Here is a 27,936-nt window from a genome sequence, read left to right on the forward strand (position 1 = left end):
CAGCCCTTCTTTTCTGCTCTCCTAGGGGATGAAATTGAAGGGCAGAACACATTTCTTTCCCTTTGTTCAAGTCAGGTAAGCCCCGCCTGCGGCGTCAGTTTCGGGGTTCAGTTGCAGGAAGCAGCAGCTCCGGCAGCGTTTGCAGGGCTGCAGTGGGGCTGTGCCGCTGCATTTGAGGGCGCTTCTTGTGTCCGCGGTCCGGCCCGGAACGTTCCCGCTCGGGAGCGCTGCTGGCACGGGCTGGGCAGCTGCCGAGGCGGACGGGGAATTTGGCGCGGCCGGGCCGGCGCGGCAGCGGCGGAGGCGCGCCGGTGCGAGCCGCGCGGAGCCGAGGGGAGCCGTGCGGGGCCGGCAAAGGGCGGCAGGGGCGGCGCGGGCGCTGCTGCTTTGCCGGCCCGGGCGGTGCCGGCCGCTCCGTCCGCTCCGGGCACGGGGCTCGGGCGCCCCCGGGCCCCCGGGCCCGGTGCCGTCCCCGCCGGGCAGGGGTGACCGGGCGGGGGTCTCTGGGGCGGCTCCGCCCCTGCGTGCCGGGAGCCGCGCTCCATCCGGTGCCGGGAGTGCGGGGTCGCCCCCAGGCTCCGAGCGCCGCCGGTCCGTGAGTGTGGGGCCGCCCCCAGGCTCCAAGCGCCGCCGGTCCCGTAGCTCGCGTGGCCTTCCCGGTGCTCCCCGCCCCGCGGAGCGGCGCCTGTGGCTTCTCAGGTGTCCTGAGACCGCCGGGTGTGCGTTTTTTCGTTGCTGCGTCCATCCAGCGGAAGTGGCGGAGGGAATTGCGCATGGCGACCGGCGAGGCTCTTTTCGGGCATGGGATTTTTGGTGGTCGTTTGGTTTTTTGTATCGGAGTAAAGTTGAGTAGTTTTAGAAGAAGAAATTACAGTTTTGGCCACGTTTTTCGTTTTGGCTAATACATGAGACGTGAAGTAAAATAAGTAAAAATGGATTTTTCCTGTTGTTGTTCGTGTTCGGCAACATAATTGAGAGAGGATTTAAGTGAGGATGATAGAGGATATCCTATTATAATATCACTTTAGGACGTTTTATTTCCTTATATCGTCGGTTTAATGCTCAAATTTATATATTTTAAATGTATGTATACATATAGATATAGACACAGGTAAATATATTTAATGGCAGTGGTGTTTAATAAATAGTGGCATAAAGGTGTGGTTTTTATTCATTTTTTAGTGGTATATAGTATCTTGGTTTATTTTTTGGTATTATTTACTACTTTTAATTTGGTTTTTGTGGTTTTTTAAAATAATTACTTAGGTATAGCAGTGTTTAATGGTGGAGTTAAAGTATGATACTTTATAGTTAATTTTTATTTGTTTCGGTTATGTGTGTTGGTTAAATGGGGTTATTGAAGGGTTAGTGGCTTTTGTTGATTTTTTTTGTGTTTAGTTTATGGTGTATTTTTTGGATAGAAATTACAGTATTTTGAGTTGCTGGGTGTTGCTGGTGGTGTATTGTTGAGGTGGTAATTGGTATTTGTTGGGATACTTTTAAAGAAGATTTATTATAGATGGTTTTAGATATTTGAGGTCAGTTGTTTAATTGTTTTATGATTTTTGGATCTATAGTAGATATTTTAAATGTTTGAGATTTTTGGGGTTTAGAAATATTGTTTTGGAGGAAGATCGTGTTTAGAATGTATGAGTTTTCAGGTTGTAATGGAATTTTGAAATTTTATTTTCAGTGAGGTTTTTAAGGTATTACTGCAGTAAAATTTTGTGATGTTTTTGTTATGTTAGAAATAGGTAGATTTTTCTATTTTGTGATGACATTAGCGTCTAATGGTGTTCAGAGAAGTTTTATAATTTTGTGGGTTTTATGTGTTAGGTTAATGGTATTGTATAGTTAAGAAGACATGTTTTTTTGCCTCTTATTTGGTCAGAGGCTCAGTTTTCTAGTTGCAGGGATTTTTTGGCAGAGATTTTACAGGTTTTATTAAGGGGATTGGATATGGGGTCTTTGTTATTACATTAGGTAGTGTGGTAATGAATGGGAGGTGGGGTTTTTTTGCTAGAGTTTTTTTTGAGTTTTGTTTTTGAAAATTTATATATTTGTCTACTTGGGGTAGTGGTGTTTCTGTTGCAACTCGAAGTACCCATTCTTGTTTGTGTGTTTTAGATGGTCCATGCATGTTATGCTGAGACTAAAAAACAGGGCCAACAGACCCGGTTCGTCGCTCTCGTGGGAACTCGGGAGGTAGCACAGGGCTCTGTGATGGAGCCTTGACCTTTTCCATCTGAAGGCGTCACTTGGAGAGCCTTCAGGAACGGCCGAGGAGTTGCTGTAAGTCGAGGAAGTAACGAGGGGGAGCTAGGGTCCCCTCAAGTTTCGGCAATGCCGAATCACCTTGTCACTTCTTAAACCAGGCGGACCCTGTGGTGACGGCGTCGGCCTCCGAGCGAGGCCGTAGCGCGCGGCCCGAGGGGCCGGGCATTCTTAGGAGAACGGCGAGTAGCAGACTTGCTGGGCTTTGGCCGCTGTTTAGGTAAAATTGTGCAGTGATGTTCGGTGTTCCTGATTGTAGCGGAGCAAGGGAGCACAGCCCGGTGACTGCGGGAAATTCCAAGCGGGCGAGGCGGCCTTCCTTCGCACCGGACGTGGATTCTCGTCCCCGGACGTCCGGGAGATAAGTGGAGGGCTGCGACTGTCCCCCTAGGGGCGATGAAAGCGAGGTGCTGGGAGGGCCTTTTGAGTGGCAGCTTTGGAAGCGGGGATGTGCACGATGCAAGAGGTGGCCCCTTAGGCCACGTAAAGGAGAAGTCACACACGGTGCTGAGGTGCTGAGGACAGAGCAGTCCCGGTGCGCCTGTCACTTGTGTCACTTGTCTGTTGTGCCTTGTGTGTCTTTTGTGCGTCTCGTGTCCTTTGCCTCGGTCCACAAATACCATCACTCCTGACATCCCCCACTCCTTCTTCCTCCAGCTTTATGTGCTGAGCACAATACCATATGGTCTGGGATATTCCTTGGGTCAGCTCTCCTGCCTGTGTCCCCTCCCAGCTCCTTGTACTCACCCAGCCCACTCCCTGGTGGAGGAGATGCAAAAAAAGCTTTGATGCTGTGTAAACACTGCTCAGAAATAGTGAAAACACACCTGTGTTATCAACATTGTCTCAGCTCAAACCCAGAACTATGCCCATAGCAGCTACTAGGAAAAAAAGTAACTCTACTCCAGCCCAAGACACTCAGCTCAGTAGTTTCACAAAGTCTGGTTTCAGTAGCAAAATAAAACTCAGTTGGTTATGTTCTATATTGTCAGGTGCTGAAAATTGCACTAATTTATAACAGTTTTCACTTTTGTTTTAGATTATAACAGTTATTTCAGACCAGCTTCTTCAGTATTTCCACTGTTCATGTCTTGACAAGCAATCAACAATCAAACTTCCTTTGCAGCTGTTCTCAGTTGTAGGTTCTGATGGCCACAAGCAGCTGCATCAGAAAACTTCTTTCCTAAAGAGATGACAGAACTCTTTTCTTCTCTCCTGAATCACTGCAAACTGCTTCCAGAACCCCGCTACCACCAAGGGTAAGGCCACCTCCCAGCTTTGGGATTTATCAGGAGTCTCAATACACGCATCTTTTCTTAAACTTCAAGTTAATTTGGGAATGGGGTGATTCAGAGGGGTATTCCAATTACAATTTTTTTAGAAATTTATAATTTCTAAAAAAATGGGGCAGTTCCGTGCCTCGCTTCAGTTACTTTAAACATGGTATGCCTGCACGTTTCTTCTTTTTTCTTTCCCCTGCATCCTGCATATTTTAGCCTTAAAATACCCCGGGTAGGAGCCGGTAGGGCACTACAGCAGTGTAGCACTTCCAGTCCTTCCCATACTTGCTGCTACAGCGGTGCTCGTCCCTGATGCAGCGGTGGGTGAGCAGGATGGTCATGTAAATGATGTAGAAGTAAGGCAGCACATGCTCAAAGCCACAAGCCAGGCAATAGGCCAGCGAGCCCATCAGGTCTCCTGTGTAGTTGAAATGACGTGCCCAGCCCCAGAATCCCGAGGTCATCAGCTTGCTGTAGTACTTGGTGCCATCCACGGACATGTAGGAGCACTCAATGTACTCTGGCTTCTTCCCCCAGATCCTGCAGTTGCCATTGGTGCGACGGAACAGGTCCTTCTGGTGGTTGGTCATTCTGAAGATGTAATAACCCAGCAAGCCCAACATCAAGATCCCTATGGCATAATCTGTGCGCAGCTGGACGGGATGGTAAACCAAGTACAGACCCTGGGGAGCACAAAAACAATCAGCCATTTACTTCCAACAGAGGCTCAACATGCCAGACCAATTCCTTGACTACAGTGATCCTCAACAGACCAGAAAAACAGAGTAGAAAAATCTACTGCAACAGCAAAACTGCACAAAACTTTCAGAAAACTCTGCATCCTAGAGGTTCCTTCTCTCTTTCTCTGTCTCCAAAATTGCACTTCTTCATGAAACAAGAAGAGAGAAGTTGCAAGGATGCAAACTGGACAGAAGGAAAAACCCAAGGAACAAAACCCAAACAAACCACCACTAACCAAAAGACCCTCAACAAGCAGGAGTAAAAAGAAAGGAAACTGAAAGGATTTAGAAGAGTATGCAGACACAATTGTCAATGACAGAAACAGGCAAAAAAGAAGGGCAGGAGAGGAAAAGATGTCAAACCCATGCTGGGACAGGAAGCCTTCCTACAGGAGAATTGTTACAAAGAATGTTGCAATAATTCCTCCATGGCGGGACTACACAGAAACATTTCAGGTACAAATTAAACTGCTAGAAAGAATATTTCTGGAAAGTTTCACTCCTGTTAGCCCAAATACAAAGTGTACACATTTTTACCTGCAAAGTATAGAGGTAAGGCAACCAAACACAGTCTCCCCAGCCTAAATACCATCCAAAATGATCATGGCAGATATCAATGGTTTTCAAGTACCAGGCTTCATTCCAAAAGAAGTCCAGAACATAAATACCCTGCAACAGAATAATTTCACATTAATAATGGAGCACTGTCACCAGTTACCCTGTTTAACAGCATCAGCTTAATGCCTTTGCTGCCTTGTCATATGTTCTCAAAATTCATTGGTGTTTTCAGGTTAGCACTTCAAAACCAGACATTTCTGACCTTGGTTAAGAAGAACTATCACACAAATACAACCTACCTGGATACGCAATATCTATCTCTCTAGACAGATAAAGCAATAACAGGATGACTAAGGCAAGTATACAACTCAAGGACAAACACTTGGGAAGTGAACTCACAACTGACTGTGATCTCTGTTCAGCTTAGAGTCACAGAGGAGGGATGGAGCTTCTATTGAGCAGGCTTCCATTTACACAGACCAGGGAATAAATCCAAAGAAGTCCCAGCACTGAATGAGCTTGTTTCAGGCCAGGAAAAATGCCTCAGTTTCATTTCCATGGAAGGAGTTTTTTTCTTATTAGCTTATTTCCAAACTTTTTTCATACTAGCTTATTATTTCCATACTTTTTTTCATACTAGCTTATTTCCAAACTTGTTTCTTAATTTCCTCCTCAGAATTTACCTGGAGGACATTGACAAGGATCATGGAGTTTGTCACTTCACCATACAGCTCCTGTTGTTTGGCAGCAAAGGAGAGGTTGATAAGAGTCCAGGCCACAATCCCAGGGCGCCCATTGAAGAACAGCTTGAAATCAAACCACTTCCCTATTCGAGGGTTAAATTCAATCCCCATCATGTAGTCATAAAAGAAGTTGCCAGTGATTTTGCTGTAAAAAAAAAAATTAGAAATGCACACAGTTAGATACAAACACAGGTAATTGCTACTCTGCCTACACAATTCAGATTAAGAATGTAGTGATAATAAAAATCATAAAACCATATAGCGTTGTACAAGGTAACACAAACTGGCCCGACCAAAGTATTACATTAATAGACCTAAATTGTAGAATTTCAGAGGTGCCTGAGTTTACTCTTGGTAACACTTCTGAACACTCCAAGTATAACTATTTTTAGGATGGGTGTATCTGTGACACTGAGGCTGCCAGACCCGTGGTGTGCAGCATGAAACACAGGGGATGGTGCTGGTGAAGCAATGAATCACTGCCACACACTGGCCTAGCTCTCTGTGCCAGTGTAAATACTCTGTCATACAATTTATATATCTGGTTTCTATTTAACAATTTTAATCTCTGATACCTAGTATTCTCTCACTCCTAAAATCCACATACCAGTCTTTTGCATTGGTAGGGAAAAAGTAGCCTTTGATCATTGCAAAGGTGGACACTACATATCCCAAGATATTGGCACACCACAGGAGAGGAATCCAGTTGTCAAAAATGATGGTAGGTGAGAAGAAGTGGAAGCAATAAGCATTTGCAAACCAAAGCACATGGGTAATGATCCAGGCCTGAAGTCCATTTATTTCATATTTATTCACAACACCTAAAATATGAAGAAAAAATGGAGTGTTAGTGACCCTGCATTAATACAGCTTTTAATTAATATGCACAGAACACACAGAAGCTCAATCAAGTGCTCATTAAATAACCTCTCTCTCCTCATTGCCCAGTTAAATACCTTGAAAGGTATTTAATTTTCTGAAAGTTCCATTAGACTCTGCTGTACCCATCAGGCTTTGTTGTGCTAAGTTTTTCTCCTCACAAAACTGAATTTAGACTTTTCCCAGTAACAGTTCACATCACATATTTTGTTCAAGTCCCTTGGGTTAATGGAGCTTGAGCAGGTAAAACTATCATGTCAAATACCAGCAATAGTCCACGGACAATTTTAAGTGCCAAAACTATCAACCAGTACTTTTCAATTGCTTGTGTGATGCCTATCAGATCAACAGTTTTGTTAATTATAAGAGATAGAAATGCTATAACTTATTCTAAAAGATGACCTAGATTGCTTTCTAGTTTTGTTTGAACTGAACATGTGAGGAAGGTGAGAGTGTTTATGTCCATGTTTCCTCTGGTTACACATGGGTTATGAAAGACTCTAAGAACAGAAATACTTTAATTTCAGAAGATTGCATGGTGTGCATGTATTCCAAGGAAGACCTTACCAGCAGGGGTGACAGCACCTTCTTGTACACCTCCCACATATCCAGGCAGAAATTTATGGCAGAAATCAGGAATGGACACATACAAAAACACCTAAAAGAGGGAGAATGTCTTCACAGTAAGTACAGACAAGACAAAACCCCTCAAAACACTATCCCTCACATATTAATACCAAATATAACATTTCTCCTAAGTTTCTAGTAAGTATTGGGTAAGCCAAAATGGCAATATTTAGCTGTTGTGCTTTTAGGCTAGTAATACATCTAAGCTACTCTACAGCTCTAAAGATGTATTTCATGTAAGGCTGTCATCCTTTTTTGGTGGGGAGGCAGGACAGTTGGTAACTACATTCAGATCCTTGTCCTTTGATTTATTTCTTGTGTATTAATTTAAAACAAATGGGTATTGCTGTTATATGGCTGCTTTTTCTTAAAAACCTCATTAAGGAATATGCCACACCAGGAATATTTCTGTATATTCCCATTATGCTTATTTTCCAAGTACATAGGCTTCATTTGGATTCCAAACCACCTTGGAAATTGTGAAACACCAAAGAGTAAATGCCAGTGCAACCTTTGTGTAAAAGGATTAATCCAACAGCTGTGGGAGAAAGCAGACACTGCATCCAGATCATAACTCAGTAATGTACCTGGAAAGTGACCCAAAGGGAATAAATGGCAGCAGCCCTGTAGGTCAGCATGGGAGTCCTGTTCCAGATGTCAGACAGATGCTTATTCCCTGTCAGCAAGTCCAGGAGTGGATCAGTCAGAGAGCACTGGTACTGGTCACAGGACATGATGAAGTAATACACAATCAGTGGTGCAAACATCAGCAGGAAAAGGATGCTTGCCAAGGAAAACCAGTCCACCTCCCTGTAATCCAAAACAGAGCATTTGTCTCCCCAGGTTTCAGATAGATGAGTTACATCAGACAATTTTTTCAGTGCACCTTAACTGGATGAAAACTGGAAATGTGCTCAGGGCACAGACATGTCTGGGGGTCAGCCAGCCACAAAAAGCTCAGCAAGGAGCATACTTTGCCACAAACTGCTCTAAAACTATGCTAGTTGATCAGAGCAAGAAATCAGATAAAATCTCCCCTCCAAAAAACAGATTATTATTACAGACTTCATGTTTTTTGATGGCAATCACGGCTCTAACTGGTGGAGTATTCAGCTGGAAGTGATAATGGAATCCCAAGAACATTATGCAAAGCTTGGAAACTTGGAAAAGACAGACCTTGGATAGCCATACCTTGAATTTCCTGTGCCACTGCTGCTGCTCCCAGCTGCAGTACAATGCCCTGCTTATACTTGCCCAACTCTTTGGGAACTGAGACATGAGTCATAAATCTTGCTACAGCAGGACTTGTCAGCTGGGAAAGCTGCAGATGCCAGAATGCCTGTTTTCCAAACCTCAGGAAATATTTATTTCCTTGAAAGAACCAGAAATTTTACCAATTTTTATGATTTGCTTTTCTTTTTTTGCGAGGAGTGTGTTTTAACCCAAACCATCTGGCAAACTCTCTGCCTTAAAAAACCTGAAGAACTTCTCTTCAGCACCTGTTGCTACAGCAAATTACCCATGAGCTTTCCAGAGCAGGGCAACACAAAAATCTGTTGCTAACAGAGGGAAGTTTAAAAGGAATACAGCATCTCTAAGAGTAAGAATGAAGCAATTGGAAATACAAGGACTACTTGGGGTCATTGGCCTCTCTCACCATGCTCTTCCCCACTGGCCTTGAGATGTTTTAGTATCATTTTGCATGTTTTGGTGTTTTCTTTCTTCAGCAATTTTTTTCTCCTGATGGGCTGCCATGATGTCCTGTCGGAAAGAAAATATGAATCCCATTACTCCAGCTGGTTCTCAACAATTCTTATACCTCTACAAGAGAACCACAAATAAAAATTACTAAAATCTATTATATAGACTTCAGACCACACAAAATTTAGGGGTGGAGAACAGGAAGCAAAAAATTTTCACCAAGTAATTCCCTATGAACTTACGTTCAGCAAAACCTAATCAAAACACCAATATCAAAGTAATCCATTAAACTTCTCAGTAACTGGAAATTTCTTTTAAGATGCATAGATAATAAATTGCTTATTACTTACATGTAGATGTAAGAGGAAAAAATGTTTCACCGCATCATCCTAAACCTTTGTAACTTAACTGCCTTTTTAAATTTGAGAAATTGCTACTGCTGTAACATTATTGGTAGGGGACCTTGTCAATTAGATACAGAGTCCTTGCTCCATATATGTAATTTACACCATAGAAAACAAGATATAATCCCATCTAAGTAAAAAAATCAGAGGGAACGGAGAATTATTTACTCAGCACCACCCAACTCTCTCTGTGGATGATGTGCTGTCGCTTTCTTTCATTCCGATCAAACACTTGTTATGCTAAAGATCATCACCCTTTAATCGGCACTATGGACTGACGTCCCAGCTCTATGTGCCTCATCAGGACAAACCCGATCCATTATCTGACGGATATTTATTCCATTAATCCATTCTCCATTTAGTCCATTATCTGTGGAATGAGCCCGGCCCTACACTCTGCATCCACCTCCTCTTGGGCAACCTGTTCCCACGCCTGACCACAAAAAAAATCTCTCGCATCAAACCACAATCTCCATTACCTCGCCTTTAGGCCATTTCCTTCAGTCCTCCCCACGTAGGTTCTTTTCAGAAGCGGTGTGAGGGGAAGGCGGCTCGTCGCTCCCTTCCAGGCCTGATCCCAGACACGGTAAGGAAGGAACGCACTCACCTGCGGGGCCGGGGCCGCTCTCTCACCGGGGATCACTGACGGGGGATCACTGGCTGGAGATCATTGATCGGGGATCACTTTCACTCCACTCTCCACGGCCACCCTGGCTCCGCCTCTGTCGCACCTGCGGCTCCTCAGGCGGCATCGGCCCCTCCGGCCCCCGCCCCCCGCCCCACGGCCTCAGCCAATCCCCGCTGCGCCCCGCCCATTCCGCCGCTCCCCATTGGTGGCGCGCGCTCGTCCCATGGGCCGAGGAGCGCGAGGGTCGCGGGCCCCGCCCCCTGCCCAGGGACCTGCGCTCCGGCGGGAGCGAGCCCGCCGATAAACCCCAGCCCGCCGATAAACCCCAGCGCACTGAATAAACTCCAGCGCGCCGGTAAACCCCAGCGCACCGGAAAAACCCCGGCGCACCGATACACCCCAGCGCACCGACGCACCGAAAAAACCCCAGCGCACCGAATAAACCCCAGCGCGCCGATAAACCCCAGAGCACCGATGGAGGGGGAATGGTGTCCAGGGAAATAGGTTGCATCTGCACTCGGGTCACAACATGGAGCCCCTAAACCAGACTTGGGCCGCCTTGAGTCGTTATTAAGCGCTCTGCGCAGTTTCCAATGGTCCCGCAGAAAAAGACCTGGGGGTGCTGGCCAAGAGCTGCTGAACAATGGTATCCTGGCATGTGTCAGCAGTAGTGTGGCCAGCAGGACCAGGGCAGTGACCATCCCTCTGTTCTGGGCACTGCTGAGGCCCCACCTTCAATTGTGGGCTCAGTTTTGGGCACCTTAATCCAAGACGTTGAGTTGCTGGAGTGTGTCCAGAGTAGGGAAGGGATCTGGGGCAGGATCTGGGGCGAGGGAGGGGGGATGGAGGTCTCAGCCTGGAGAAAAGAAGGCTCACGGAAGGGATCTTGCACTCTACAGCTCCCTGAAGGGAGGCTGTAGCCTGTATGCTCTTCTCCCAAATGACAAACAACAAGAGAAGAGGAAATAGCCTCAAATTGTGCCAAGGCTTGTTTAGATCGGAGATTTAAAAGTTTCTTCATGGAAAGTGTTGGCAGGCATTGGAACAGACTGCCCAGGGTGGTGGTGGAGTCACCACTGCTGGAGGTAAAAGCTGTATGTATGCGGCACTTGAGGACATGCTTTAGTGGTGTGCTCGGTAGTGCTGGATTAGTGGCTGGACTCAGGGATCTTACAGTGATCTTTTCCAACCTAAATAATTCTGATTCTAGTACAGAAAGAAGTTAAAACTCCACGTGTAAGGCGACTCACAGCAGCCAAATATGTGATGAGGGACATACGAGAGGAGATTGGACTTTGAAGAAGTCAGCCTCTCTGGGGTCAGCACCCTGAGAGCTGCTGGGACGATGCTGAAATGAGAACAACACACAGAAGGTTGCACCCTGTTCCAGTTACCTTCAGCACCCGCGCTCTGAACTCGGTTTGAGGGACACTTAAAAGAAGTTGCAGGGTTAAGAAACGGGCTAAGACTGCATTCCCGTTATTCGGGGCTCTGGGGAGATAAAACTGCGGAAAGTGCGGAAGGGCGCGCAGCAGCGCACGGCGCCGGAGGAGCCACAGCGCGGGTGGGCAGCGGCTCTGCATGGAGCCCGTGCTTGCAGCACTGACGGTGCAGGGGCTGCTGCGGGCGCCGGAGCAGGGACCGGGAGGAGTGGCCGGAGCAGGGGCCGGGAGAAGTGACAGAGAGGAGCGGCCGGGGGAGTGGGTGGAGCAGGCACCTGGAGGAGTGGCCGGAGGAGGGACCAGAGCAGGGACCGGCAGCCCCGGCCCGGCACCGCCCCGGAAGTAGCGGGGAAGGCGGCGGGGGCGCCATGGGCCGGGCAGTGACCGTGGCCACCTGCGCCCTGAACCAGTGGGCTCTGGACTTTGAGGGCAACCTGGAGAGGATTTTCAGAAGTGAGTGCCGAGATGGCTGCTCCCGACCCTCCCTCCCTCCCTCCCTCCCGCCGCGGGCGGCGCAGTGCAGCCCGTGCCCGTTTCACGCACTGCGCTCCCAACACTTTTCCAGGTATCGACATTGCCAAGAGCAAAGGAGCCCGGTACCGGCTTGGGCCAGAGCTCGAAATCTGGTAAGGGCGCTTTGCTGGCTCTGCTTTGGTGCGATTCCACTGAACTGTGCAAGAACAGTCGGGAAGAGCATTGGCCCCGCGGTGCTGCAGTGCCCAGAGCCGTGCTTGGAGCGTGCGACCATCGGGGCAAGGAAAAGCAGTGCAGTTGAGAGCGCAGGATTGGGTCTCTTGTCTTGGAAACCTCACTGGAAGCGATAATTTTAACCAGTTTCAGTGAGTTTTCCTGCAGGGGAGCTGTAGTGCTTTGATTTCTGCCTGCTGTCCTGGAAGGAATATCATGGGGTGATACAGAACGCTGCAGAGTTTTAAATGCTGTAAATAGGGATGGTGTTGACAGCGCTGCTTCTTCATTTTCTATATAAATTACCTATGTGGGTGAAATGCTCCCTGTCTGAAGTAGTTTTGGTTCTTTGGCTCTGGTGGTGGTCTGGCTGAATTTTTGGTTTCTCCTTGTTTCTATACACAGTGGTTATGGCTGCTCAGATCACTTTTATGAGTCAGACACACTCTTGCATTCGTTTGAAGTTCTGGGAAAGCTCTTGGAGTCTCCAGCTACCCAAGATATTATCTGTGATGTGGGAATGTAAGTTTATTTTGGTTTTTTTTTGTAACCCTGTGATAAAGGGATAAGTCCTTAGGGAATGCTGCTTGTTCCATGCTCTGGATAGTGAGGGCTCTGCACCAAATGTCAAACATATCTTCGGAACTGCGCTGCTTTTCCCCTTTTAACTACCATGACCAGGATTATTGCAACATGCAGACACTTTCTAAAAGATAATCTTTCTAAAGATGGCTGGTGGCTGATCCCTTCAAGAGAGAAGGTTTCCAATATATAACAATCAGTAACAAATGTGAAAGTTTCCAATATATCACTGCAATTATCCTATATTTAGGATAATTGCAGTTGTATATTGGAAACCTTCACATTTGTTACTTGTTGCCACAGGTCAGACTTTGTGTCAGGTTTATGACTTTGTGTCAAAGGGCTTTATAAATTGACTGTCTTGTGGGAATGTGGGGGCTGCTTTCACTGACAGACATCTTTACGTAAGTGTATGTGAAACTCACTGAAGCCATTGTAAGCCTTGTGCTGACACAGAAGGGGGATAAATTATATCTGTAAAATTAGCGTGTTAGTAGTGGTATAATTGTGTAAAGCTAGTTTGATTTTGAACTGGGTTGGCAGTGTCACAGGTGATCACATTTGATTAAATAACCTGGCACAGCCATGGGGAATTTTCTGGTGTGCTCATGTTCCTCAGGCTCAGGTATAGTTGAAATATCTGAGATTGACAGCACAGACAGTAACTCAGATTTTTTCAAACTGCTACTTTAACTAAAAAATTAGAAGCTAAAATTTCACGTATTGTTTTGCTTGATTCCCTCTAGTGAGGTCTTCTGAATAGTTTTTGCAGTAAAGTAGATTCTGTAGCTTTTTATAATTTCATTTAGTGAGTGTAGTCATTGCTGATTTTAGTTCTTATTTTCACAGGCCTGTTCTGCACAGAAATGTTCGCTACAATTGTCGAGTGATCTTTTTAAATAAGTAAGTAGTTCTTGATGTGTTTTATGAGGTTACACATTTTCTTTTCAGACACCAGTTTGGCCTTCAAGCAAGATTCTTGAGTGCTACTTAGAGCGATGGATTTATCTTCCTATTTGCTAAATTATGAGAGAGACAACTAAGGTTTCTCATGATCTATTTTTTCTTTTCTGATTTGTGGAAACTGAATTCCCACTGCTTTCTGGAAAAGTTCAGAAAAACCCCTTGAGTCTGCAAGAAACTTTAAAAATGTTACATTATAAAAGAAAAAAAGAATTTGTTCTTAATCAGTGTTCATATATAGGCTTGTTTGGCTGTACATCATGTGTTAACCCAGTTTTTCTGTTTTGTTTTATTTAAGAAAGATTCTTCTGATCAGACCAAAAATATCACTGGCAAATACAGGAAACTACAGGGAACTTAGATGGTTCACCCCATGGAGCAAAGCAAGGTATTCTGGCAACTCTAGGAATTGTGTTAAAAAACACAGCTTGCTGTTAGCAGCCGCAGCAGCAGGGTTAAAGTGTCTACAGCAAATCCTCGCTGGCTGCTACAGGGAGAGCAGCAGGACAGAGTCAGCCAAGCTACGTGGTTGCAGCTTGGTTAGGAAGCTTATTGAGCAGTCAAACTCTGAGGTGCTGAGCTGGAGGAAAAAAGTGGGGCTGCTTGATCCTACAGCCAGTGTAAAGTGTCATTTTCCTGGTGTGTGCTTTCTCAGAAGAGCCAGCTCAGAACTGGAGGGGCTATGTTTGTCTCCTGAGTGCTGCATCCCAGTACTGAGCTGGCAAACACTGAAATAGATGAGGTCTGTCAGAACTTCTGCAGTGAATGAAAGCTGGCCTACCTTATGATGCTGCAGAACATGCCTGGCACTCATCTCTGATGCTGTGCACTCCTCCAGTAGTCAGGGAATGTTTCCAGCTCCAGGGTCTCAGCAAAGCACTTCTGATCCCTCCTCTGAGCCCCAGCTGGTTCTGTGCTGCTCGTGTAGTAACCCTGCAAAAAGAGAAGCTTCCAGCTGGAATTTGATTTGCACGGTGTGTTCTTTGTTGGGTCTGCTTTCTAGCCAGGATGGGGCATTCCTTACCTTGCCTTTCTGAAGCACAGGTGTTGCTATCTTAAAATATTAGCATTTCTGATTAATTCCACAGAAAATATGAAGGGTTTTTTTTTTGTTTTTTAGACACACACAGCCCTGTACAACTTCAATAGGGTTTCTTTAACCAGTGTTAGAAGGTGAGATGAGAACCAGTTTTTATGCTGTGATTTATGTAACAATGTATTCACAATCTCTTAACTTGATTTAGGCATGTGGAGGAATATTTTCTGCCCAGGATAATTCAGGAAGTGACTGGGCAGGTAAGCTGTTTTTTTCTTTTTTAATTTAGCATCTTCCAGATTGAGCAATTAGAAACTGTAGTCTCCAAAATTCTGCTGCCAGTCATGTTGTAGATTCATATGTTTCAGTGGTGGTTCTAAGTTGCATTAAATGAAAGCATAATTTAATATTATTTATGTTAGTATGTGGCAGCAAAGCAAGTAAATTTTAAATCTGACTCACTTGTTTGTACATACCTTGATACCAGAACCTTGATTGCCATATTTTGCACAATTTTGGTACTGTTTACCTGTACTTGAGACTAGAATTATGTGTTTTTAAGTTAAAAAAAAAATTAAAAATAATTTAAACCTTATTTGCTCAGAAGGATCTAAAATTTATGTTAGTTCCCACTAAAGCATGAGTGTGATTCCTAGCAACAGACGGTCTCTGTTTTGTAGATTGTTTAATACCTGTCCTTAAGCAAAGCACTGCATCTGAATACTACTGAAATAAAAACATGAAATTTCAATCAGTCCAGAAATTTGCATTTCAGAGTTGTTTTTTTTAATTTTTTTTAATCTGACTTGGTATAAAACGAAAGAAGGTATAATGCGATTGATATTGTGTCACTAATTTCACATAAATAAGCATTCAATTTTTATATTTTCTTAAGATTTGTAGTTCAAGTTTTTGAATTGAACAGCTTGTTCTACTGCATGTGTGTAAGAATGTTCTTGTTTTTCCTCAGGAAACTGTTCCTTTTGGGGATGCAGTGCTAGCAACCAAAGATACCTGCCTAGGGACAGAAATATGTGAAGAACTCTGGGCACCAAACAGGTAAAGGAGAAGAGGAAATAAAAAGTAATCTAAAACATAGCCTGGAGCTGCCTGAAACAAATGTTTGTAGAGGTCTGCTTATTATTCTTCTGTGTAATTTATCTTTCAGAAAGTGCCAGTAAGATAAAATATAATTAGGAGCAATCAATACATCATGGGAGAGACCTCATTAGGCTAGGTGCAGGATGGCAAAGGAATGTTGGTTGTTAAACTAAATCAACTCGAGACAAGAAGGTAGGGGAGAAATACCAAAAACAACAGAATGAAAAGAGTGACCTGAGGAAATAAATGACAGGTAACTCTTGTGCTCAGATTCCTGATACTTTTCCAAATCTCCCAGTTACATTGATTTCCTTGTAACTGCAGAAGATGTGGTGTGTTGAATATGTGATTTTTGTTTTTTAGTATTTCTTTCTTACGACATTGGAAAAAGAAAAAAAGCAGTAAAAATCTTCTGCTTGTAATTCTGTTTTTGGATTTACTAAGGGACAAGGAAAATGGGACAACTGACTTTGCAGTGTATATCCATGTTGCCCTTTCAGACCAAGATTATGTTATTCTCTCTTTATTTGAGATCTGGCCTTCTATAGAGTAGAAGGCATTTTATTTAGAACAGAGTGAGCAAAAGCCCTCCTGACCTGTGCAGCCACTGTTGGTCTTTGATAGAAGAGCTGGACATTGGATGCAAGAAAACAGATATTTTTGAAAGCCCTATCCTTGTTTGAGCTAAGACATGCAGAAAACTGACAGTGACATAAATGTTTCTGTTTGTCAGTGATTTTTAATGGCATTTGCAGTTTTCACAGTTTTATTTTTGTGCCTCTTGCTTTGACAGCCCTCACATTGAGATGGGACTTGATGGAGTGGAAATTTTCACCAACTCTTCTGGGAGTCACCACGTGCTGCGGAAGGCTCACACCCGGGTGGATCTGGTGAATTCTGCCACAGCCAAGGTGTGTGCTTTTCTATTGGAAAGTTCTGTGTGTTTGAAAAATGATGAGAAGACACTTATTGGTCTGTAATCCTATCTAACAGTGATGGGGACAAAAATAAAGCAATGAGTGTACATTACACACTGTGAAAAAGCTGCTTTGTCATTGTAATTTAACAAGCTTCGCTTATATTTAACAGTATCTGCTCTCCCCTCTGATATCCAAACACAGCTTCTGTCATCATCTTCCTGCTTTTCCCAACCTCAGTTTGAACTCAGAATTTCAATTTAGAAGTGCAGCTCTCTCTGTTTGGGTTAAGGGAACGACTCTTGCTACTAAGAGACTCCTGTCAAGAGAGAATCCCAGCCATAAATCATTCACAATGTAAAGGGAGAGGAAATTTGTAAGAAGGGCAGGAGCAGAGAAACAACATTTTGATTTTCAACATCCTGTCAGGTGCTACATTCTGAACAGTTTTTTTTTTTTTTCTCTTCCCTGCATGTTTGTTTCCCTGCCAGAATGGTGGAATATATATTTTAGCAAACCAGAAAGGCTGTGATGGTGATCGTCTGTATTATGATGGCTGTGCAATGATTTCCATGAATGGAGAAACAGTTGCACAAGGATCCCAGTTCTCCCTGGATGATGTGGTAATGTATTCACCCCATTGCTGCTGGGACACTTATGCTCAACACTTCCAAACATTCCAGATCTAGGTCCACATCTCTAGAGCAAGAAGGGTGTATTTTAATTATGCTATTCAACTAGATCTGAGTGTTTTCCTAGTCAGATTACCTACAGTAGCTCTCCTGCTTTTGTGATGAAGGAAGAACTGGCACAGTGGAAGAACTTCATGAAAACATTTTTGTATGCAATCACCATGAGCAGAAGAGACCTTCTTAAATGAGATTCCCTTATTTAAAGGAAGAAAGGGCAAAGACTGCAATGTTCTAATTATTACCCAGTTCTGTGGACACAAGGTTTCACTTTGATTTCAGAAAATAGTAGATTTGTCATCTAGCTTTCCTCACATTATGTGTGAGCTCCATCTCTTTCCCCAGTAACGTTTCTTGCCTTTTCCTTTGCCACAGCTGATGCTGTGGCATTTCTTGATGGCATTTCTTTTGCTAAGCATTGTTTATCAGTTTGTGTAGAGTGATCTAATGTTGAAAGCCTTTCCACAGGAGGTGCTGGTTGCCACTCTGGACCTGGAGGATGTTCGAAGTTACAGAGCAGAGATTTCATCTCGTAACCTGGCGGTGAGAACTCTTTGTGTTTGCAAACTGTGCCAAGTTTGAATGGTTATTGGATGCAAGATGTATTTGCATGTCTTGATTTTCACAGTATCTTAGAGAGCTGTTTTTTTTAAACTATGTTAAAATTGGTGTCTTCTGAATTCTTCTGTACTATTGCTTAGGCAAGTAAAGTGAATCCTTATCCCAGGGTAAAAGTGAACTTTGCTCTGTCGTGTCCTGATGATTTAGCTGTTCCTACTTGTATGCCAATCCAGTGGAGACACCACAGTCCTGAGGAGGAGATCAGGTAATTAAATGCTGAATCTGTTGCTTGAGAATTATTTTGGTTTAAAAAAAAAAAAACAAAACAACAAAGCTCAAAGAAAGAGATAAACATAAAATGTTGTTCAGATTTAAGTAAAGGAAATCTCTCATTGGAAGACCACAGTAAATATGCTGACTTGCTTAGGTGTTATTCCCTAACCTTCTTAGAACAATCATGTTCTGTAATTTCAGCCTTGGACCTGCATGTTGGCTCTGGGACTATTTAAGGCGCAGCAAACAGGTAAGAACAACTGGGTTTGTTTTTCCCTTGGCATACACCGCTTCTTTTGTGCCACAGGCACAATCCAAATTGTTTTCATGTGCTGCTGGTAACCTAAACTGATGTTAGTCCAAGGTGCAAAGTTTGAGTATTTCACTGGTAGCTCAGTCAGACTTAAAAATTGTATTCCAAGTGTGACTTCAGTATGCTCTGTGCACCCTTCCCTTAGGAATTGTGCTTTCTTGAGTGCTGCAGAGTGACATGAAGTTGTCATTCAGTGTAATAGTAAAGTATATATGAAAAATATTATCCTTTTTATTAGCATTTCTGTCTTACTAGAGGGTAAAGACAACTGGAATTTTTTCTAGGCAAAGGGTTTTACACTGACTGTTTGTTTGATTACCCAGTTGATGAGAGTTTCAAAGGATTTGCTCTGGGTGGTTTGTTCTGTTTTTCCTCAGTAATACATAAGCCTTGAACAATATGAAGTCTTTAAAATGCCTGTCATTCTTCTACAGGAGTGTGTTTCTGAGTGGTACAATACATATTTTTTTCCTTATTTTGTTATGTGGAACCTCTTCCTTGCTCTGTTTTCAAGGCAGGATTTCTCCTCCCTCTGAGTGGTGGAATTGACAGCTCTGCTACAGCTTGCATAGTGTATTCCATGTGCCACCAGGTTTGCCTGGCAGTCAAGAATGGCAGTAAGTAGATCTGTGTGTCTGGCCAGCTCTATTTACTAATGGTTATGGATAAGTTAATATTAGCTGGGTGCAGTAGCTGCAAGAGCTTATTAATGGTGGCAGACCCTTTTTTTGTTGTTCTAATGCAGTCCTTTGTATTTCTTCAGAAATTCCAGTAAAAATGTGCGTCCAAATTCAGATTCTATGAATTGGCATAATAGTTTCTGGTTTGGGTTTAAGAATTGGATGTGGAACTCAGACTAGTTTCTGTCTAGACTATTGTTCAAATGTTGGCTGATGTAGTCTTCAGTTTATTCTGAGAATTTTCCCCTTCTATTAAAAGCAGCACTACAAAGCATGGTTAGGAATGGTTTAAGTTCTTTAAGTTCTGGCTTTAAGCACACTTCATGCTTTTAGTTAAGTCTTTGTACATAGTGGATCGTGTTTTCTATGAAAATTCTTCAGTAGATCTAAAAGATTTAACATTTCTGTGCTCAAAATCAGAAACAAAATCAGCAATTCTTTTATTTGATAGATGAAATTTTTTTGGGGAGTTAGATGTAGTAGTCTTATTTGTCATGGGCACTGTAAAACTTAATTGGAATACAAGGGATGTACAAGATATTTGCAAAGGGAGGAGCACAATAATTTCCACTCCTGTTCTGTTTCTTCTGCTCTGTCCTCAGATGCAGATGTGCTGGCTGATGCACGCAGGATTGTGAATGATGAGACCTACATCCCTGAGGATCCTCGGGAGTTCTGCAAGCGTGTCCTCACCACGTGCTACATGGCTAGTGAGAACTCCTCCCAGGATACCTGCAACAGGGCCAAGCTGCTGGCTGAGCAAATAGGCAGGTACAAGCTCAGAAGTGGTGGGAAAAAACATAATGTTCTGGCAAAGACTTACATCTAAAGCCTTCAAACTCGAAAAGGGGAAAAAATAAGAGAGGAATAGGAGGTGGGTTAAGTAAGAATGCTACAGATGTTATTACTAAAGTGTTAAAGTGATGCCAACTTAGAAGCATTTGGCAAAGGACATGCAATTTTGGAAACAGACTCTGAAAAGTGTTATTCTTTCCTAAGTTTCTTCCTACCAGATCTGAGATTTTAGCACCTTAAAACCTCATTTGATGGGTGGATTTTTGGTGGGTTTTTTTCTATTTTTTTTCTAGTCAGATCGTGCTGGCTGAGTCACTTGTGCTTGAATTCTTCTCAGCTACCACATCAACCTGAACATCGATGCGGCTGTGAAAGTTGTTGTGGGGATCTTCAGTGTGGTGTCAGGTCGAACTCCCCAGTTTTCTGTCTATGGAGGGAGCAGCAGAGAGAGCCTGGCACTCCAGAATGTGCAGGTGTGTGTCCTCTAGGCTGAATCACGTCACACTCTTTTGGTTCTGTGGGCTTTGCATTGATTTTTTTTTCATTTTCCAAACTAACCAACAACTCTGCTTTAGTTCCGAATGTTGGTTATCCTGTTTGATAGTTTTTGTTAATTTGAGGACTTGATCTTTCTCTGTTACTGGAGAAATCCAGCTGTTTGCTCTGGAAGCAAACATTGAATTCTTTGTCAGCTTTTTGACAACAGGGGAGGTTTAAGTCACAGAGAAGTGTGGATATTTGCTTAACATTTTCAACAATTTCTGCTGGAGCTGGATCCTAGGTTGGTTTGGCATTGCTGCCATCCTTAGAAAAAAAGCTGAGTTTCAAAATGGGGACAAAAGCAATGTAAACTTTTTAGAAATGTTGTCTATTAGACTAGAGAGATTTATTTACTCTATAAAAGGATATGGTTTATCTGCATGCTTCATCCATCATGGATCCTTGTTAGTGCTATCAGAGGTAGCAAATGGCAACTACTCCCCAATTTGCAGTTGGCCAGGAGAAACTTCCTCAGTCTGTGGCAGTAGCAGGTACTGAACCTGGATTTCCTGACTGTGTTCAGCAATTTCTCCATAAGACTATCCTTCTTGCAGTCACGCTTTGTCGCCCTGATTTTTTTAAGATTTTGTAAGCTTTCTGATATTTACATTCTTGTAACGAACTTTCTCACACATTTTCTGTAAATAACTCATTGTTCTGCATTCTTTTATAAAAGAAGAGAAATTTGACAGACTGTTGGTTTGTCCAGTGTCATTGGAGGGGTGACACTGGCACCCTCCAATCCACTGTCACTTTTAGAAAACTATAAATGTTAAAGTCAGAAGATAATCTTCCCTTTTTTCTTCACCTTGAGAGCAACAGTGTGCGCTTGTGTTCTTTTGTGTCCTATAGTGACAATGCTTACCCTGCCCAAATTTTGTTCTTCATGAGCTTGTTTAGACAATTGATTAATTAAAGTGACTGGGGAGAAATCACTCTGCTATGTAAACTTTGCTTTCCTTTTCATTTTTCTCTGCAGGCTAGAATAAGAATGGTCCTTGCCTACCTGTTTGCTCAGCTGGCACTGTGGGCTCGCAGGATGCCAGGGGGACTGCTGGTGCTGGGATCAGCCAATGTGGATGAAAGGTTGGTGAAAATTGGGAATCCAAACCCTCGTGGAGCAGGTCACTGTCATTTCCTGCAACTCTACCAAATACTTCTGTAGATTATTACTCAGAAGACATAACAACCTAAGAATGCACTGGTAACAGTGAAATTAATAAAAATAGTTAAATCAGCTTGAATGGGAAATTGTATATTTTTTCAGAGGTTTAGCCAAAGTATTGCTATAGCTTTCCCATAAAATGCTGTTTTCAGTAGAGCTTACCTGTGCATTCGCTAGGCTAACTTCCCAATTTGTTGAATTTTCAATTACTCTATTAGGAATGAAGATGTGAACTTTGAGCTCAAAAAGCAGACCTTAAAATCTGGAGTACTGTTAGTAGAGCTAGTATCTGAAGATTAAAGCAATCCCTGTAAGATTGTGGGAGTGGTAACCTCTAAAGCTGTGAGAGTACTGTGTGCTGGTTGTGTGGGTGTTTTGAGATTTGAGATTGTTTTAATTAGTCAGCACAGTATTTTAATTGCTTTGAACATATTGCCTCAGCATGGATAGTTTTGCAGTGCGTTATGATTGTTTAAAGTATCATCTTCTGGGAATTTCAGGGCTTTAGGATTGCCCTGCTGCAGTTAAACATGTTGCCCTTCAGGTGTAAATATGTTACTAATCTGCAGTTTGTTTCTCCCTTTCTTTATGCTACATATAAATTCTCCGTAGTGTCAAGGGTTATATATTTTGCTGCAGTTACATTATTATTAACTGTTGCTGTATAAAATTTCCTGTTTTGCTCAGTCTCCGTGGTTACTTGACCAAGTACGACTGCTCTAGTGCTGATATCAACCCCATTGGTGGCATCAGCAAGACTGATTTGAAGAGCTTCATTCAGTACTGCATTGAAAACTTCCAGCTCACAGCCCTTAGGAGGTGAGCAATGATTCAGTGACTGTGTTTGTTCATTCCACTGGAGGAACTGCCTGAGCCAGGTGCTTCATTTTTGGGATGAAGCGCTGTTTTAACAAACCAAAAATCTCATAAAAAGTCATAAGGCTGCATGGAATCCATGTTTCTCCTTTTCCTTCTCCCTTGCAGTATAATGTCAGCTCCACCCACTGCAGAGTTGGAGCCCCTGGTGGATGGACAAGTGGCTCAAACTGATGAGGTAATAACGGGCAGTGCCTTTAAAATCCTTTAAGCCTTACCCCAAAATCTGGGGTTTGTCCCATAGCTCTTGTTGACTCCTGTATGTAACCATGCTTACTGACAGGTGTGTTATAACCAGTCTTAAAGCTGCCAACAGGGCATTAGTTCCCCACACCTGCCCTGTCTGTGTTGACTATAGTTTCCAAAACAGCAAATTAACATTTTTTGAATTATTTTAGATTTTTGGACACTTAGAACCCTATCTGTGTTGACAATAATTTCCAAAATAGCAAATTAACATTTTTGAATTATTTTAGATTTTTGGACACTTAGAAGGATGGGTGTTGTAAAATCCAGTTTGTTTTAAGTTGTTTTTTGGTTTTTTTTTAACATCAAAAGAAAGTCAGGGCTTTACTGCTATGAAAATGACTGGTGGCAAAGCACTCTTCTCCCCACATTCTTCTCTTTGCTGTCCCTTTGGAAAGAAGAGCAAAATCTGATAAAACTACCTTTGTGGCCTCCAATCTCCCAATTCAGAGAAATTCCAGTGCTTTTTTTTATTTCTGCTCATAGTATGTCTTTTTGACATTGACAATATAATTTTGGTGTTTCTCTGATTTAACTGGGTTATTTTAATTGCTCCATGAAAGTATTCATTAAAATTTGCATACTTAAGATTTTCTTTGACTTTGTGTTTTCAGGCAGATATGGGGATGACATATGCAGAGCTCTCAATCTATGGGAAATTAAGGAAAATTGGAAAGGCTGGACCATACAGTATGTTCTGTAAGCTGATTAATATATGGAAGGAAATTTTTACTCCAAGAGAGGTAATATACCAAAGAGAAAAAAAATCAAATAGTTTAATGCTTTTGCCAAAATAGAGCATGTTTGGAGAAAGGTCAGGTTCCTTTTAACTGAAAGTAATAGTTTCATTATTTTGTGTTCAGAGATTATTCTACAGGTGCAGCAGAATATGCTGGAAAAGCTGGCCTGCATCTCTTAAATGGAGCTTGTTGTCTTGTGCTTCAAATTGCTAAAACAATTGTTAATTGAGTAATTTGAAAACAATTACTTCAGAATTATACCTTGGGGAAAATTGTTCTCTAAAATACAGATGACCAGCTACTCTTGAAGCCTTTGGTTATGTGTTCTGAGACAAAAAATGGCTCTTGCCTTGAAAGAATATCTAGACCGTGTGAAAATAGAAAACAGTCTCCGAAAACACTGTGCTCCTCTCAGTTTTTAAATGAAAATACTAAGAAACTTCATCTGGTTAAAAGCTATATTCTTTGTACACCAGGTGGCATCCAAGGTTAAGCATTTCTTCAGGATGTATTCAGTCAACAGGCACAAAATGACCACCCTCACTCCTTCCTACCACGCTGAAAACTACAGTCCAGATGACAACCGCTTCGACCTGAGGCCTTTCCTCTACAACACCTCGTGGTCCTGGCAGTTCAGGTGTATAGACAAACAGGTAAATGCCTTCTGCTTCTGGAATGATTTTGTATTTAAATTATTCAAAGTGGGTCAAGCCCAGTTCCAGTGAATTTCCAGTAAAAGACAAATAACACGTAGGGTAGCAGTTATTACAGAAATAACTGTGATTGTTCTTTTCACATAACTGTGAGGTTAAGTCCCCTGATTTCATTGTAGGCTGTTTAGGTTCTTTTTAGCCATACTGCTATGAAAACAAGAACAAGAAAAAAAAAAGAATACGTGTACTGAGGACTGAAAGTAATAGGTGTACCCAGACTCATGAAGTCCTATGCTAATGAGAGAAACAAGCTTTTGTGTTTTGGTTTCTGTTCAGGACCTGTCTGAAGAGATCTGCTTAATTGCAGAATTAAGACTTGACCCACGTCAGTGTGGGGAGAGCCAGTGTAAGAGGCAGCAATTCACTGTGAGTGCTTCTCCCAGCTGCTTCTGCAGCAATTCCTTTTTTGAATCTCAAGTTAGCTGACTCACAAATTCATGTTTGATCAAACACAGCAGCAGCAATGGTACCATGCTCAGTTTGAGCACTGAGATGGGGAGGGGCCCAGGCGATTATTGAAACCGTGCTTTACTTTTTATAGTTTTTATCCACCCCTTCAAACTTATTTTTAATGCCTCTTTTATGACACAAATGCTGGGGTGAAGAATTTTAGCACCTTGAAGTTTTTCTGCCAGAAATTTTACGCCCCAGTTGCTTTTAAGAATATGTTTATACATGTAATAAAATACTAATTCCTTCATCTGTGAAATGCCAGACATGTTGTAATAGTATTTTACTACCTTGAAACCTGGGATAAAAGCTACCATGTGCAGTATTTAATTGTAAAGTAGTATAGTGCGGAGATTTTTTACATCATGTTGGACTTTTTTCCACTGAAGTCCAGGACAAAAGTTATTTTGGTCTCAGTGGGAGTCAGGGAAAATGTTTTTGTAGGGTCTGGACCAAAATGTCATTATTTTATGCTTACAGTAAATGTGATTAAGATCTTTTAATGATGCAGATATTGTTACATTCTCTAACTAGATTTGTATGTAATAGCAGTTGTGCTCTGCAAGGGTAGTGGTCATTGCAACTTATTCCTGGAAACCAGGAGGCAAGTTTAGGGAAGATTTTATTGTGTAGATAAAAGTAACCTGAACTGATAGCTCCTGCAGCTCTTTGCAAGATTGGAAAATGATAATTTGCGGTGGTTTGAGTCAAATCTGCTCTATTCGAGAAAAGGAATACAGGAAGAGTTTCTTCTTACTGCAGGTGTTCAGCACAATTGTAATTCTGAAGAGAATCACTCTCCAGGACAGTGTGCCACTGATGATTCTGCTCCTGGGACTCAATCTGCACTTAAAATTTTTCTGGCATAGTAACAGGACTGTAAAAATATGGCATAAACTTGACATAAAACCCACCTTTAGTTAGGTAATGCCAGGTTTTCCTGTAGGAGAGTTGTGTTACAGCTCAAGCTCATTTGTGAATGGAAACAATTTGGAGTGCTAATGATAGAGAAATCTGTTGGATTTGTAGAAAGTACTTTTCTGCTTTGGATGTAGTCAAGCCATTTTAGTTATCCACTCTTTTTTGGTGCAAAATTCCCTTTGCATTTGCTGTAGAAGGAACAGGGGTAAAAGGAATTTAAGATCACAATTTAAGATCATTTGCTGGGAATTACCAGATTTGCTCTTGGAATCTTCGTGTCATTCAGCTCTACCTGGCTGAGGGGGTTTAGAACAACCCTAGGAACTCTGTAGCTTCTGCCTTGGAGCTGTGTCTGAACTAAAGGATTTGTGGTCAGAGCATAAATGATGCACTTCCAGGTGCCAAAATATTCACTGGGATTTTAATAGCTGCCATAATTTGAAGGAACTGTGATGCAGCTCAGAAGAAAGCTGGCAAATCTGCCTGCAAGGATGAGATATCTGCCGGCCATCCTCTGCTTTTTCCAGTGTTACCCCACAAGATTAGCTGCATTTGGTCAAACCAAAAGATTTATCCACTTCATAAAAACCTGATCTTTGTGTGTCTCTTTTACAACCAGTAGGAGATGCTGATGGAAGAAGCAGCTTCTTTTTGATACTGAATTGGCTTCTTTTTTACTTGCAGGTATCCAAGCTAGAAAAAAAGGAAGGAATTTCTGTAGCTGAAGATGTGGACTGACTTCCTGTCTTGTTTAACTGTGGTCATTAATTTGCCAAACAGAATGTTCAAAACTGGATTATATTGTGATAATGAGCAGGGATAACCTGCTTAACAGTTCTTGAGCTGACTGTTGTAATCAATTTTTTTAATTTACTCCCTTTTTTCTCCCAATATACTTAAACTGTAGGTTGGCTAAGGGATCATTTATTAAGGATCTCCTTCAACTTCTTGAGTTAATTGTCTTTAATTTAAAAACTCACGTTACTTTGCAATAAACTTGTAATTTTGTCATGCTAATTGACTCAGTTCTTATTGTACATGGTTTTTTATTTACCTGCCACTGGCTTTGTAGACTGGCCCAGTGTTTTGAGTGGCCACAAAGTCAAACTCAGCAAGGTGTTGGAGGCATGTCTTTCTTGAAGCAGATGGGTAATCTTCATGTTAGTGGGGTCGAATTTAGAGTTTAACTTTTTGTTTCATTTGAATATTGCAGAATGAAGTATAAAACCAGTGTCCTCTGAGCTCAATTACAGTGTTACCCACATCCCACCTCCAGTTTGCAAAAACTTAATTTTTAACTTCATGTCTTCAAACTGATCTTTTAAATTTGTTCGGTGCTGTGGAGCAATAAAAAAAGGATGGGCTTGTTCCTTTGTCTGAGGCCCTTTTCTGCCTTTTCATTTAATGGTTAGCTGTTCCCATTTCTTTTTTAAACTTTGATTTGAAAGGTGCACTTCTAATAGGGAAAACAAGAAATGCATTTCTGCAGTTCTGGGCAAACAATATTCTTAACTGCAGCAACAGGAGAGCTCAGGCCCAGTGAGACTTCTGTTAAAATAGTCTTACATTGTGCTAGTAGAAAATGTCTGCTAAAAAGGGCACATTCTCCACAACTCAGGGGTTGATTCACTTGGAGTTAAAGATGCTGCAGGAAGAATGGAAAATCCCAGCTGTGATTTGCCTTCCTTCAGAGTTAGTTGGGCACTTCCAATTCCAGCTAGAGGGGGTGGATGAATTCTGAAGAGAAGTTAAAAAAATTGTTGTGTATTTGAAAACTTCTTATTTCTTTGTTTCCTCCGGAAGTCACTGGTTTCTCTTTCTGGACAATCAGAGAAGAGAAAAGAGAAGACATTTGCTTTCATTCAAATAAAAAATAATAGCACAAAACCACAATATTTACATATGTCTCCTGTGTTGTTACAGTTAGTGTTAGTGTTGTTACCCAATCTATTTCCAACACCTTTCTTTTTTAGCAATTGCATTTACAGCACATGTACAAAGTGCATTTTATTTCTTACCTGCTAATGCTGACTACAGATTGTACCAGGTCACTCCTATTTGCCTTTTACTATCCAGAAATTTTCACTGCTGCCTCTAGTCATCAACACTTAGCTCCAATGTTATCAGTGCATTGTTGCCTACTGAGAATGGGAAATAATTCTAACGTCACTGATGATGTTCACTTTTTACTGGAGACTAACTGTATTTGGTTTGTGTGGCCAGGTTTTAGTGGCAGGGGGAGTTACAGAAGTGGCTTCTTTAAGAAGCTCCTGGAAGCCTCCTGCAGCAGAGGCAGAGTCAATCCCAGCTGGCTCCAGGATGGACCAAGGCCAAGGCAACCAGTGATGGGAGTAATGCCTCTGATAACAGAATTTAAGAAGGAAGAAAAGGTATTGTGCAGAAGTAATTGCA

The 27,936-nt window shown here is 42.4% G+C and overlaps 2 protein-coding genes across 3 annotated transcripts; one reads left to right on the forward strand and one right to left on the reverse strand.

Annotated features, from left to right (window-relative positions):
• Positions 1 to 2,915: 2,915 nt before the first annotated feature.
• Positions 2,916 to 9,935, reverse strand: DHCR7 (7-dehydrocholesterol reductase). Of its 2 annotated transcripts, none has more exons than XM_030950387.1 (8): positions 9,814 to 9,935; positions 8,759 to 8,862; positions 7,689 to 7,911; positions 7,042 to 7,132; positions 6,203 to 6,416; positions 5,536 to 5,740; positions 4,832 to 4,963; positions 2,916 to 4,237 (listed from the first exon to the last, which is right to left on the reverse strand). In XM_030950387.1, the coding sequence occupies exons 2-8, from the start codon at positions 8,854 to 8,856 to the stop codon at positions 3,773 to 3,775; spliced, it is 1,428 nt and encodes a 475-aa protein (XP_030806247.1). In that variant the 5' UTR covers positions 8,857 to 8,862; positions 9,814 to 9,935; the 3' UTR covers positions 2,916 to 3,772. The 2 variants fall into 2 exon arrangements, with proteins under 2 accessions (XP_030806247.1, XP_030806248.1); XM_030950388.1 differs by having other exon boundaries at positions 9,686 to 9,817.
• Positions 9,936 to 11,624: 1,689 nt separating this feature from the next.
• On the forward strand, positions 11,625 to 26,599 carry NADSYN1 (NAD synthetase 1). Its single transcript, XM_030949370.1, has 21 exons — positions 11,625 to 11,729; positions 11,842 to 11,902; positions 12,369 to 12,485; positions 13,395 to 13,448; positions 13,807 to 13,896; positions 14,753 to 14,804; positions 15,515 to 15,603; positions 16,439 to 16,556; positions 17,054 to 17,185; positions 17,720 to 17,794; positions 17,953 to 18,077; positions 18,287 to 18,335; positions 18,913 to 19,015; positions 19,681 to 19,849; positions 20,211 to 20,346; positions 21,393 to 21,499; positions 22,266 to 22,397; positions 22,563 to 22,632; positions 23,315 to 23,443; positions 23,917 to 24,093; positions 26,209 to 26,599. Exons 1-21 carry the CDS (start codon positions 11,645 to 11,647, stop codon positions 26,260 to 26,262), a joined length of 2,124 nt encoding a protein of 707 aa, XP_030805230.1. The 5' UTR covers positions 11,625 to 11,644; the 3' UTR covers positions 26,263 to 26,599.
• Positions 26,600 to 27,936: the final 1,337 nt, after the last annotated feature.

This window comes from Camarhynchus parvulus, chromosome 5 (genome assembly GCF_901933205.1).
Source record: "Camarhynchus parvulus chromosome 5, STF_HiC, whole genome shotgun sequence".
Taxonomy (NCBI): domain Eukaryota; kingdom Metazoa; phylum Chordata; class Aves; order Passeriformes; family Thraupidae; genus Camarhynchus; species Camarhynchus parvulus.